The sequence below is a fragment of the Vanessa tameamea genome, chromosome 6, assembly GCF_037043105.1.
Source record: "Vanessa tameamea isolate UH-Manoa-2023 chromosome 6, ilVanTame1 primary haplotype, whole genome shotgun sequence".
Lineage (NCBI taxonomy): Eukaryota > Metazoa > Arthropoda > Insecta > Lepidoptera > Nymphalidae > Vanessa > Vanessa tameamea.
The window spans coordinates 13174-28005 of record NC_087314.1 but is presented as its reverse complement, the minus strand read 5'-3'; the positions used below and the strand labels follow the sequence as shown (position 1 = coordinate 28005).

The following is a 14832-nucleotide window of genomic DNA, read 5'->3' as shown; positions in this document are numbered from 1 at the left end:
TTTTATAAATAATAACAATCGACTAAGTTGATAAATTTAATTTTTAGAAACTTTTCAACAGTCTCAAAGGAGGAACAAAAATGTGTATTTCAAACCTAGTGATAATGTATTAACATAGTCTTTATTGCAAACATTACATGTACATGAATACTTTATTTATATAAGAATTATTAACACTAAGTCTTCCACTATAAACAAATAAAATTTAAAAATTGTTACTGTATAAATCATGTCCGCCTGGAATGATATGTCCGCAAGAATACTGGCAGCATTTCCGCGTTGAATCGCCACTCCGATCCTCTGGGCAAAAAACGATCCAGCCCTCCCGTCATCAGCGGTGACAATAAGGTGAGGTGTTATACTTTTAACGAAGCTTTTTGCACTACTACTTCAAGGTTTCAACAGCAAATGGGACAAAAACATATTTTAGCATATTAAATGTATTTGGCAGTATTACATTTAACACGGCCAGCTGACTGCAAGTGCTGGTTTTGCGTCCCACCGCCACAAGGCGTATTGATAGATGAACTCAACAAAAATTAAATTAGTCGCATCTTACGACACCCTCGGGTTGGAAAAGGGCACTGCGCATAATACGATGTAATTATTTATATAATTCATCGCAATTAAAAACAAATATCATACTAATATCATCAAGTTCCCGTCATAACATACGAACACACAAACACATGTCCGCCGGTCGCGTGTCAAATTACTGGCGTTTCCTGTGCGTATTGTAACCGTAATTATGTTTTAGCCTTCACATTATTAACGCTCATGACGTCGCGATTTGTGTATTAAATAAGTTATTACATGTTATTTTGATAATTACATTCAGCTAATTTTTCGAATTTTGGTCATTATGGTCCGGACAACGCTGCGCCGGACCGATGCGATCTAAATTGTGTTCACAAAAAACAATATCGGTACAGGAGCCGTCTTATTTATTTCAAAGTATTGTCTTTTATTCGATTAAATTGATCGTCGTTTATTGCATTGTATGTATTAGGAAGTATGGTCGCAAAGGTTAGGTATCCGTATGGACCTGTAGGCCGGCGCTGTCAGGCGAGAACTGTTCGAACGCTCCTTATAACGCTTAAATAATTTACAGAAAATAGATTAATTTAACGAACGGGCAATGAATAACGTACAGATACAAAATATTCGAGTGAAGTATAATTATATTCTTCATGTATGTTCACGTAATACATATTCCACGGACCTTAAATTATAATATAACATTAAATCTATGCGTTACTTATATTATTTTGTGTTTCTTACGATAGTCACCTTCGCCACAATTGTATGAGAGAAAGATATGAACTATTACTACTTAGACAGATATGAATATGTTTATAACTCACAAGGCCGCAACGAAATTATTGGCTACAGCAACTGATCTCAATGAGTAGCCAGCCAACTACGCAGGATTATATTTAATATATTTATGATAGCGCACAAGCGCATGCACAAGTACATGTGCTCGATGGAACGGTGTTCGTTGATTCCTGCACAGAGTATTGTATAAAAGTAATTTACATTAAGTTGACGAATTCATTTTGTTTGACATAAATAATAACTATTGAGTTTCTTTTCAGTAGAATCTCTTCAGTTATCTGAACCAACGAAACTGTTCCTCTGCTGCAGGCATTGCCTCATCGTGTAGGAACTCGAGAAACACTTGTGATTTCTCTATACCCAATTAAGCGACGTCCACGAGCCGATCGGCTCGTGATCGCGCGAACGGCTCTCGTGCTGATAAGGCACGCGCGATGATTACGCTGAATAGCTGTCGACTTAAATCATTAGATTATCGAATAAATTCCAATCGCGTGAAGTGTTTCAGTAGAAATCATCAAAGTATTGGTTAATAAAATTATTCTTTCCTAAATAAACAATTCATTCGTGTAAACACTCGTCTAAACTATTCAACAAAATGAGAAGATGTGAATATTTATTCACAAATATGTGACCATAGCTCTCACCGTTAACTCTCACTTCGAGACCTGACTGTACCAGATCAAACTTTCGGTAACGATAACGGCTGATATTTTATTAGGAGGAAGAAAAAACGACGCGGGATCACCCATTTCTTAATACCACACATGTTTGTGCCGATAACTATCTTACATCCATAAGTAGCTATTTGTTGTGTTATATTATTTGTTGTGTTATAAAGACACTTTGAAAGGATCGGTTGGATAAAATCTAATGTCTGTCTAATGGAGTGTGAGTATTATTTTATAAATGGGATAAAGTCTAAAAATGGGCGTTCCACGGCTCGATACATTTGGGGTCCTTTCTAATTGTTGGTATACGTAAATGATCTCCCATTCTATGTTAATGGTATTTATGATATTGTATTGTTTGCTGATCATACATCATTACCCTTTAAAATTGTCAGGAAAAACAATAATTATGACGATTTTAATAATGCATTTCTACTAATACGTAAATTACCGGAAAATTACTTGGACACAGGCGAAGATGCGGGGGACAGAAATGAGTTACATTTATGAAGCGTCCGAGGCGACAAATACGCTTACTTCACGGTTGAAGTGAGTCAGGCAGCCTTTTTAGACGTTAGGGGCTGTGAGTAATAGTTACGCTGTTGCTCACTGTTATTATGTGCACGTGCAATGTGCATTTACGAGTAATACTGTACTCGTGGCGTGTACACCGCAACTTGTACAATTTCAACGGTATATGTCATTTATTTTTAGACAAAAAGTTTGGCTGATAAGTTGTAATAATAATAATTTAGCTTTTTAGATTACCGTCACTGGAAAGATTAACGTTTGTTTATGAATTAAGTTGTAACGGCACTTCGATGTTAAATTCTGAAATAAGAGTGTTTATTCATTATTACACCTACGAGTTTACATAAATAGCAACCTTAAAATCTGAGCGAGAAGTAATAAGGCGTAGGGTTTATTCGTTCTTTTCAATTTATCCAAACAAAAAAGTTTCTTAGTATGAAAATAAATTATTTGTTTTACTGTTTTAAGCATTTCTAGCCGACTTCATAAATGAAGAGTGCTTATGTTTGATGCGTATTTTTTTTTAAAAGTTTCATACATTATTCGGAAATAGCTAATGATTTGCATAGTTTAAACTTTGTTCCATAGAGGTGGTCCCCAGGTAGCTCCAGACATTTTCTTTTGCCGTGTAAATACTGATCATCACACATCGCATTCAAAGTAGAAATTGAAGAAAGTACATACAAGTGGTAGCAAGGATTATATATAATTCGAATAAACTCTTAAAGACACCAGAAGGATTTTAATAAACTTGCGCTGGAGCACCGTGATGAAATCAGCCTTTCACTTTCTTTTTAACAGGATCTTATGCCCATGCAGCGGGATGGCTACGGGCTCTAACCTACTTTCATTTTTAAATTTTAAATTGTTTTTTTTTTTAAATAGGTTGTTTTTTTAATATCGACCAATACAATTTGAAAGACTAGAGAAACGGTACACGACGAGCCAAGCGATTATATTATTATGAATGTGGTTTCACGACAGTGACTTAGTACTTCATGAAGTACTATCTAATAGATATGTATGCTTGTATAATTATACACTTTTAGCCCTTGACAAAAACCAACTAGTGCGTCTGTTTGCAATGGGAGTGATTACACTCGAAATTAACCAAAGCGGTTCACTAGTTACGTGTTTTTTTAAGTAATCGAGGTCAAACATTTTGGAATAACATTATTTTATTGAATCTGAATACTAGCTAATTCCCGTTATTTCCCGATTCTTTGCGATCTTTAAATCTTTGTTTAAAATAATATTCGTTAAGACTCCCGTGCTTCCTATTGCACGTTGATGGGTCTAAACCAGACACCGTCACGTAAGTGTCAACAGCATCCGTTTCAACTCAAACAGTTGAACGACATTTACGTGAACGTAACGTAAGAAATGACATAAATACCTGTATATGTTCTCCTACGCCAAGCTGACTGCGCAGACAATGCATACAATACTATATGCATAATGGTAACGAGGTATTTCAGCATACTTGTAATGCGGACTAAAGCTGCTTGTTGAAACAAACTAGTGTTTCCGTATGTGTGTGTGTATTTTACGAGTAGGTATATACTAGGTACATAGGTGTGCGTAACTGCGTAATCTGTGTTAAGTAAAGTTTTTGCCAATCTCACAAACCTCGTATATCAAATATTTTTTATTGAAACGGTAATGTGGGAAAATGTTGTGATACAGACTATTCACTCTATTTACGTTACGTACACTCGTGGCGAGCGAGTGGCGGAGTTTAACGTCGACCACCAGTGACGGGATAGATGTGACGACGATGAAATGATTAATAATAACACTAATTTATAAATTAAGCACACAAAGGCTGTATGATCATTGAATGCTTATAACTTGTAATGCTGGAAAATGTAACAAATAAAATTAACTAACAACAATATTTTCCTTAAACACACGATACTAGCTTGCTAATGCGGCTCAGAGGTTTACCTGCGTCGCTTGTGATAGAAAGGCGAGATATCGAAGTAGGCAAATGAATGCGGTCGCATTACGAGAGACGGTCGAGCGAAGGGGACGCCGCAGCGCAGACTCCGCGCCATTTACGTCGCCGTTCGACCCAGAGCTCGTCTACGCTCTGATCGTTACTAACTCGCACCCAAACGGTTCAGCCTCATATCGTTTGTCAAAAATGTTTATTTTGTGACGCACATACCAATTTAATTATTATTTTTACAAAGTCAGTACTGCAAAGTGATAAAATGATTTAACGTGATCTCCTACTGTTATACGAGTACCTTTGCGTTACTCTATAATGAGTAAGATAGAACCGACGCGCCGCTCCCAGGGCGGCTTATCGGTCTATAAGATCACGGACACCTGATTTGTTTATAAAAGAACAAGACATTTCTGAACTTTAGCGTCAGAACGGAGCGTTGAAACGATAAGTTGTTTGCGAAATATATATGAAAACCCCTTGGCGTTGGTTTACTATAACTGGATGGTAAATTATGGGCAAAACCAACCACTGATATTAGCGTGTACTTATAGTTTTACATTTATCTAATATTTTTGAATATGTCATATTCGCACTAATGACATAAGTAGCCCCTTTGAGACTCGTTGACTTACAATTAGTAAATGGATTTTTCATCTCAGGTTTGCTCGCAAACTGATTTATAAAAAAAAAATCTGTTTTCAAGGCATTTAAAACCTCAAGTGACTTATAGAGCTATAGCACTAAACGGTTTTAAGGCCTGAGCCTGCCGATGTACAGAATTGTGAAACATTCCAGTTGTACAATTAGGCCATTTCAAGCTAAGACCTAAGAATGTGAGAGGCGATTGCTCAGAGAACTATTTACGAATGCAACAAATTCCTCGATTAACTGATATTCATAAAGTACTTTTATCGTAAAAGTTAACATGAATTAAAATCAAATACAGTTAAGTTAGACGCGAGTCTGAAATTATATATTTTTGTTGACGCTCTTCATTGTTTATCGTTTGTTTGAATGCTCTGTAGGTATTATCTCTGTTTCTTTTTCTACTTCCATCTCTTTTCCTCTTTGAAGTCGTTTTATCCAACAAATAAAAATAAATTGAAATTCATAAATTAATTATAATTACTTTAATAAATTTTAAAAAACTATGTATATATTTTAATAATCTATGAAAGTCTTCTAAAATTCAGTCATTAGTGTGACGAAAACCAGACAACGACAAATAGACCCCCTGATAGAACTGTGAGGTATGTTTATCATTACAACAATATTATGTTTCCTCCACTAAAACGACTATTCTTTGCAACAACTGCTGTGTGCAGATAGTTTAATAGTTTACTGTAATTACACTTCATAGTGTTTTTGCTTATTAGAAACCTCGCGTGTCGTGCACGAATTTCACTGCGCATGTGCCATTCTTGCCAACTTTTCCCAAGTACCTACATATGTTTAGGTGTAGCCAATTAATCACTGCTCATGTTAGTATCCTCGTACTGTGTGCTGCTTGGGTTCGGAGCTCTCAGTATAACAATAGGCAGCGATTCTGACGTGAATATTACTTTTTATATAAAATATATCGGGTGTAAGTTAGTCAACCCATACTTTAAATGTGCTATGAATATAAACTTTTTTAAATAAGGTTAGAAAAAACAAATAATATAGTGGTTCGTTCTTTGCGCGTCGTAACATACAAGTGTCAGGTTAAAAAATTAATATGTCGTGGCTTTGTTTCGCTAGCACAATAGTTTTTGAATATCATAAAAACCACGACACAAGTTTTGTCACAACGTGTCCGTACCTATTTAAAAAAAAATACCTTTAACAAAAATGTCATGATGCGAGTGTTTTAAGAAAACCACAAATCGTCTTCGTTCGATTTGCACGTTTTCGATTATCGAGTCGAACCTTTATTTATATGTTGACAGCTCTAAGTGAGTTTACAATTTATTAGGCTTAGTATAAGAACATATAGTAGGACTTGGTTACCTTGAAATTATTTAGGATAACCAAGAAAATAAATCACTCACATTATACACATATAAAGATAATAATATAATTCTATGAAACGCATTAACGAGCTTTAGAGACCTCAAACATTAGACTTGTCAAAACTATTTAGGCTTTTAAACAACCAAGTATTTCAAACTTCTTACAATCTTATTAAGATATATATGAAGATGCTTCTAAACGATCACCGAAAAATAACCTTTACCCAGTATTTATGTACAAGTATTTAGGTTAGTATGCTTAGAAATTAAGGTAGGAAGGTCGATGGCGGGTGGACTGTCGTAACGCGGACGGCTGAGTATTTTTACGGAATCATTTCAGAGAAATTTTGATTTTAATCTTGCACATCGTGTTGGATCTCATTCGTGTCGTGTCAAGGCGATGGCGACAATCTGGCTCGTTTGCATTTCATCTCAGTCTATTGTCTCGCTTTGAGGTGAAGGATGCAGCAAACAACTCGCTTGATTACATCTAATTAGTGTCATGCAATCACACTTTTAAGGCCGAAACACTCGTGGCGATGAAATTGTACCTTGTTTTCATTTCAAGTGAATTAGGGTGGATAGATATCATTGGTTAACTTTTGCCTAGTTTGCCTCGTTTTTAAATCACCATTTTGGGCTTTTTCTTCTAGTGATCGGACTCTGTGTGTAAAACGATCTGAATGGCAATGATTACGATAACATAACTTTATTATTTTTTGTGTATAATTCGGCTAGCGTGTTTTTTAAGATTTGATCAGAATTTAATAAACCGTTTAAGATTTTACCGTATATCAGATTTTTAGTATCGGTTAAAGATAGTAATTATTGTTATAAAAACGAATGAGAATATTAAAAATTAAATATGCCTATTTTTTATTTACAGGCAGCGTACGGCGAACTACGACACAAAGTAGCGCGAACACGACCCGGGACTCGCAACTGTTGTCTCTTCTCGCAGCAAGGAGGAGACAGTTGTTGACAGGGAGGCTGACCAGTCACATCAACACCATTGCGACCTTAGCTCACAAGCCTCACAAGTAAATGCAACATTCATATAATTTGTATGGAATATTATAAAACTTCTTTGGAATGAGACTGATTTCGAGATAGAATTATTTAGAAACTTTAAGAAATTAAGCAGATTGAGATACATGCTTGTATTTTTGCGCTGTACTGAACACAAACCGGACAAATGTATTTACAATGGTACACATATTATCTGTAAATAAGAACCTTTTCCTAGACGGGTTCGTGCAACGCAATATTGTGTTGTATCTAATAGTACAGTATATTATAATATTTGTTAGCTATATCAACTAATACATTCATGAATTCGTTTGCATTATTTAAATAAATGTTAACGTTGGATATACCATTATATAATATTTTTATGATAAGGGCTTGAAAACTGTTTATGTGTTTCAGAGGTAATACTACGTTCGCTCAGCTGGAAATCAAAGATTCGAACAGCTCCATTGTAAAGAAGATTATATTCGACAATTCTAGCAATGAAGCTATAGCACCGACATTGAGACTTGTCTCCCGTGAAGGCAATAAAGAAATACGACAGGAAGTAAAACCGCATGAAATAAGGCACTTATTTATACCCCGAGTATTGTATCAAGAAAATAAGAGCAGAGCAGGGTTTTTAAATAATAGAAGAAAGGAATTAATTAATAAAACCCTTGTAGTAGATACCACTACAGAGAATAGTATTGTATACGTCCCTCCAGAAAAATTGGAAGGGCTTGATAAAGAAGTTGAATTAGACCCTGAAGAAGAGTTTCAGGTTGACGAGTCTAATCATGGGCTTTATTTACTGAATTATTCAGATACAGACAATATCACGCAAAGTCATCCAAATTTAAATAAAATTGCATCTACTAATGAAATTAAAGACAATTCTAAATTTAATCTTGATACGACTACACTTGCGTATATTCAAGAGAATGAAAAAATTACCACACTATCAGATAGGCAGGAGAAAGAAGAAAAAGTTAATACAATAGCAAACAGTACTGAAATCCATAAAACAAGAGTCGATATTGTAGACAATGACAAAGATAAAGGAAATCAAACATTATTTATGTCAGAAGAAATTTATAACCATTTTCGACCTCTTGAAAAAGAATTGCCCGATGAAGAAATGGCCCCATTTATTTATTTTGGTCAGAAGTTAGGAGGTCCGGGTTTCAATGATAATTTAACTAATTCTCCTTTTCTCTCAGCATCAACAAAGTCAGTGAATTTTATAGCAGCACCAACAGAAAAGCGAAAATTTAATTCAAGGTATTCTGCTACCGAAAAATATAAAAACAATAGCGCTGGCGAAGAAGAAATTAATGAGGATATGGATGTATCCGTTGTAAAAAATATAATAGAAAAAAATAAAATAAGAAACACGGTAAAAGGACCTGCACCAGCGCGTCACGTAGGATTAGTTAATGCATATAGAAAATATTCAAGTACAACACAGTCAACTCCAAAGCCACAGTCGATTGCTCTAGTGAATGTAACCGAGCCGATTGTACAAAATGTTACGCCAGAAAATTTAGACATAAGTAAAGAAATCTCACGCTTGAATAGCACTATACTTCTAAAAGATCCCATTCTTAATGGAAGTGTCACAAAAGACATTTCTACAAACAAAACAAATCTCACATCATCGGCTCCAAGGAATTTCACACGAACATATTTTAATTTACGTAGGCGGCCGTCTAGATTAACTACTTTATCTAGTACTGAAAATGTCTTACCTGAAACGACAAATACGACAACGACCGAAAAAGTTTCAACATCCGTTTACACTGCTGTTGTCACATCTGTATCAATAACTTCTTCTATAAAAGGTCATAATAAAACGGATTATTTAGCTAAAGACTCAGATAATAATACTGTAACTGAAAGTATCGAAGAAATAAAAAATGGTACAATTCCAAATACAATTTTATTAAATGAAACAGAAACAACTGTTTTTTCATCTTCAACTCTGAGGCCGAGTAGACATAAAATAAGAATAAGAACAACAACTACTGAGGGTCCTTTGAATTCCAAACTCAGTTCAACGCCTGTGGCTGACACTCCAAAACTAACAGAACCTCCTCTCGTTAGCGACCGATACATAAGTGACTTTGGACAAGAAACGACAACTTCGAAGATATCCGACAGACTAGCGACTTTATTTGGACTTAACAACACTAATGATAATACGACAAATGGAGTAACAATGCGACCAAAAAATAAATTGCGACGACGTAGGCCAACAACAACTACTAGCACAACTACTGCTACAGCTTCTTCTACTTATGCTTCTTTGACTACAACATCTATTGAAGCAGCAAACACCAGACCAGCAGTTTTCCTTGCAACTACAATACCCACAACCCAAACCATAGATACCACTGAAAATGTAATTAAACCTTTCATAGTTACATCGCGAACTTCGTCAGAATCAAGCTCCAAACCGTCTGTATTAAATAAACAAACGATTAATTATTCAAATGAAACGGCAGCTAATAACTCTACGGTTCAGAGGGACGATTCACAGAATGAAGACGTTGTTATTGAAGCTGAAAAAACTTATACCGCATCATATGTTTTAGCTGGTCTTGGGTTTCTTCCGGTCATAGCTGTTGTAGCATTTGTGTTACGAAATCTCCTTAATAAGAAAACCAAAGAAATCGACACCGAATATGAAGGCTATTTTGACGACGGTGGTGATATAAAGAAGGAATCACCGATAACTCCTGTTGCACGTCCCCCGATACCTACTCCAACTAAACCCGATCAAAAATGGGAATTCCCAAGAAACAAACTAAGATTACAGACTTTATTAGGACAAGGAAACTTTGGACAGGTAAATAAATTAAGAAACAAAAAACAATTTACGTAATAGTTAAATTTATACTTCCTTTTACGGTTGTTTAACATTTTTGTATAGGTATGGAAAGCTGAAGCAGATGATTTAAACGGTCACGATGGGTTAACACGGCTAGTTGCAGTGAAAACTATAAAGGAATCGGCTTCTCAAAAAGAGAAGCAGGAACTTTTACATGAAATCTACATCATGCAGAAGATTGGAACACACCCGAATGTGGTTACGCTTCTAGCTTGTTGTACAGAGCAAGGTGAGTATCTCCTACAAAATTAAATAATAATGTTAACTTTACCTAATTCATTCTGCTAGTGGTCATCATATTATAAATTATACTAAGTTACTGTTTCCATTTTTTATGCTTTCTTTTAATTGCAGAGCCATATCTACTTATAATGGAGTATGTAATGTGTGGTAAGCTGCTGACATACCTTCGCGAGCGACGTTCCCGGCCTGATCGTTTCAGCGGCAGTGGCGCCCTCACATCGCGAGACCTCACCGTTTTTGCATACTGCGTCGCGAGAGGCATGGATTATATCGCATCTAAAGGGGTAAGTTTGCACCAAGGTTGGTTTAGTTGTTAATGTATCAAAATTTAAAACCACATCAACATAATTGTACCTTCAGGATTTCAGGATGATAAATGTTGTATTCAATTCTTATTAAAATTTATTATTATTTTGCTTTTTCAGATTGTACATCGTGACTTGGCAGCTCGAAACGTGTTGGTGGATCATAACAAGTTATGCAAGATTGCGGACTTTGGCATGTCGCGTAGCGCGGGAGCGTCCGCACGCGGTGGTCGCGGCGCCCTGCCCGTGCGCTGGATGGCGCCCGAGGCGTTGCTCTACAACGTGCACAGCCACCACACCGACGTATGGGCTTTCGGCATTCTGTTGTGGGAGATCGTCACGCTTGGTGTGTAACGCGATTAGAACGTAAGTGCAGCCGCAATAGATATGAAGATATTGACGACCCGATGTGTTTACAGGCTCGACGCCGTACGCGGCTATGTCGGGGCGTGAAGTACTGGCGGCGGTGGCGGAGGGCTACCGATTGGAGCGTCCGCCGCACTGCAAGCCACAGCTTTATCACGCAATGCACGCGTGCTGGCACGCTGATCCTTCACAGCGGCCCAGCTTTGCGACGCTTAAGGCGCAACTGGCGGAGCTGCTAGATAATGAGCCCGCAGAGGGTAACTACGTCGATCTGGACTCATTCTACCAGGAGTCCTCAGTCTACAGCGACCCGTCGGCCATCATACATGACGACGATGGGCTGTCCGCTGAGTACGACAGGGAAAGGCGGTGTTTTAGAGAGTAAGTGCTGCATGTCGTCTCTGTCATATGATTCCTGTTATAAAATTATTGAAGAAAAAACGTTTTTTAGATTACTCGTAATATTTTTCATATCGTTTTATATACTTTGATTCAGTATTTGAGGTGTGAATTAAAATTTTAATTTTATTTCAGATTACAGGCGGGACCACCGAAATTCGAAAATAGAGCCTTTAATTTACGAGACGAAGAACTCCGAAACAAGTTCAGCATCGGGACACCGCGTATGGGAGGATTTGGAATACGGGACATAACTTTCAATGAGAGGAACTTCTCTGACGGAGAGTTCAACGACCGGAACTTCCAAGAAAAGAACTTCCCGGAGCGAAATTTCACCGATAAAAACTTTAACGATACGAACTTTACAGAACGTAAAGATGGCAAACTATCGACGTCTAGTTTCCACAGAGAAAGGGAGAGAGATAATCCTTTGGTCAGTAGGAACAGCTTTAATGGGTTTCCGAGAATTGGGACGAGGGAAAACCATTTTCAAATGACGCCAGAAGGTCGGAACAAGCGAGTGTCAGAATTTGAATGCGATATTTAATTAGTGAAGTTACGGGAATGGATTTATTTAATTCGGTGGCCGTATAAGTTAATTGTAGATAAATTCTTCATAGAATATATTCTACGTGACTAGTTTCTGAAATTGACCTTTAAATGTGTCACAAACACTAATAAGATTTTTGTATACATCGTTCCCAAACCGTTTGTCTGCGTTGTAAGGTTTCAGATTTAATTCACCATAAAGGGCTTTTAGTATTTGTAGAGTGATAAAAACCTTACACGAGTCCTACCTAAAAGTATCTCTTGATAATTTAAATGTTATCTTATTTTGATTGGATTTAAGATAATCCTTTTCTTCATTGCGGCAATGCGACCACATGACAAATTATGCTTTAAGATTTAATTTCAATCGATCTGTGACTTAGATCTGTGTTGATATTGTAAATAAATTTGATATATAGCAGTATTCGTTTGCAGTGAATATTTTGATGTCTAACAGTAGAAAATAAATATTGTAAATAATAGTTATGCCGTTGTAGAATAAGACTTGTAAAATATATCATATACAGCACAATAATACGAGCTACTGGTCTTTGTTAGACACAAAGTGTGAAAGAATTACATAAACTCAATATTTTCTTTATTTTTAATCTGTATTAATTTTTATATTGTTTCGTTTTTCGTTGATTTGTATGAGTGGATTTATCTTTTATTGAAGTAAATAATAATTTCACTGTATTAATAGTTTTATATATTTACCCATTAAATTATGGTGCTGACAGAGTTTTTTTGTATTCTTATCTATTGTTTCTGTAAATATTTAACAAATTTTAAACATGTGTTACTAGAAATAAGGTTTCTTTCATTTCAAATCTCAGTTCAATATTATCTTCTAGTCTCTAAAATGTATAATTCTATTGGATTGTTAAATGATCTGATTATTGGATAAGTTTAAAAGATTTATTTTCAAATAAATAAAGTATTAAATTTCGATTTTTTTATTATTTTACATAAGTATATTTTTAACGCAAACGGATTACGATTCTTTATCGATTGTTTTATTTATATTATGACATGGATACAAGTAAATTGGCCTTATTCGACTTCAATTAAAAGCTTTTTTCTCAGTAAGTAATATTGAAAAGACTTTAAAAATATGTGTTTTTTTTTTCGGGATACAGCCTACAGTCTTACATAAGCCAACAAAGTTTCCACTGTCAACAATTAAACATGGAGTGACCCTAATAAGAATAACTAATCAACAGATAATAGAAGCATATAAAATAAAGTTTTTAAAAGTATGCCTTGAACGGGAAAATGTATGACACTTGATATAAATTTGTTAACTAAGTATACTGAATCGACACCGTTATTTATAATTTTATAAAGACAAACCTGAACTTTGCATTCTCAGGCCCAAAATTTACGTGTTAATCTTCAAATAAATCTATACTGTACATTTTTGATGGCCATTATATACTTGGAGTATTGTGGATTCCAACTGTTGAAGCGAAATCTAAATTCGATCTTACATATGCATTATACAAGAGGTTTTATGTATTGATATTTCCAAAGTCTCTTCCCTGGCCAAATATAAAAATCAAAATGCAGCTTATTGCGCTAATTTTATCCACCTGTCTGTCAAACAGTAAAGTAGAATGCAGAAGCAACTGTAGGTCCCTCACCTCCGTTACCCTCTTAATTGAATTATTGGAAATTGTTAAATCAAATATACAGTGTTATTAAATAGCACTTATCAAAATTGACATAGATTTAGTTAGATGAACAATATTGCACTAAAATATCTTAATCATTTTGAAAATTTGAGTAGTTATCACATTTTTACGATCTTAAATAGTTTTGTACCATCGGCATATAGAAGTAAGTTACGATTTTGAACATTTTTCAGTATATTTATTAATAAAAATGTTAAATAACAGGGGACAGAGGTGAGAGCCTTGTGGAGCCTTAGATATTGTAAGGATATGTAGAGATGTCTCCTTTGACAGCAACTGCTTGAGTTTTCTCTCCATAGCTAAAAGAGCGACATCGACACGTTTAGACTCAACTGATCTTTTAGTCACAAACCCATGTTGCTGGATAATGAGCAGAGGTTCTATCAAAGGAACCAGAGTATCGTAAATAATCTTCTCAAATAAGTTGGATATGATCGACAACATCGATTTTCCACGGTAATTTTCAACATTAGGTATGCCTCCATTTTTAAAAATGGGAACAATAAGGGACTTTTTCCAAACAGGTGTTAATGTATGTATATAAAAATATATAAAATATAAAGGAAATGATAAAGGCTTACTACATTGTTTTAAAAATTTAGGATGTGAACCACCTGGGCCACTGCTTGTTTAAACTATCATCCACGGCTTCTTTCACAACACCTAATAAGCAAATAGATTAGAGATAAAGGGGCTTCTGAACCAATAGTGTTACCAAGAAACATGGTGTCACATATGTTGTTACTACCTTTCTTTGGTTTTATAAATGACCAAAATGTCTGCGAACTGTGATGAATATTGTCTTCAGCCCTAGCGATAAAGACATTATAACACTCTCCTTCTATTCATTCAGTTCTGTGGTCAGTTCGAAGGTCCGCAAATTTGTCATA

General features: G+C 35.6%; 1 protein-coding gene across 1 annotated transcript in view; it reads left to right on the top strand.

Annotated features, from left to right (window-relative positions):
- The window catches only part of LOC113393390 (uncharacterized), an 80805-nt gene extending 67609 nt beyond the window's left edge, over positions 1 to 13196 (top strand). Inside the window, exons 2-8 of the mRNA XM_026630244.2 lie at positions 7372 to 7525; positions 7914 to 10344; positions 10429 to 10615; positions 10741 to 10913; positions 11055 to 11280; positions 11354 to 11681; positions 11835 to 13196. Of these exons, the coding sequence (XP_026486029.2) occupies positions 7372 to 7525; positions 7914 to 10344; positions 10429 to 10615; positions 10741 to 10913; positions 11055 to 11280; positions 11354 to 11681; positions 11835 to 12246 (3911 nt within the window). The 3' untranslated portion in view covers positions 12247 to 13196. The remainder of the gene's footprint in view (positions 1 to 7371; positions 7526 to 7913; positions 10345 to 10428; positions 10616 to 10740; positions 10914 to 11054; positions 11281 to 11353; positions 11682 to 11834) is intronic.
- Positions 13197 to 14832: the final 1636 nt, after the last annotated feature.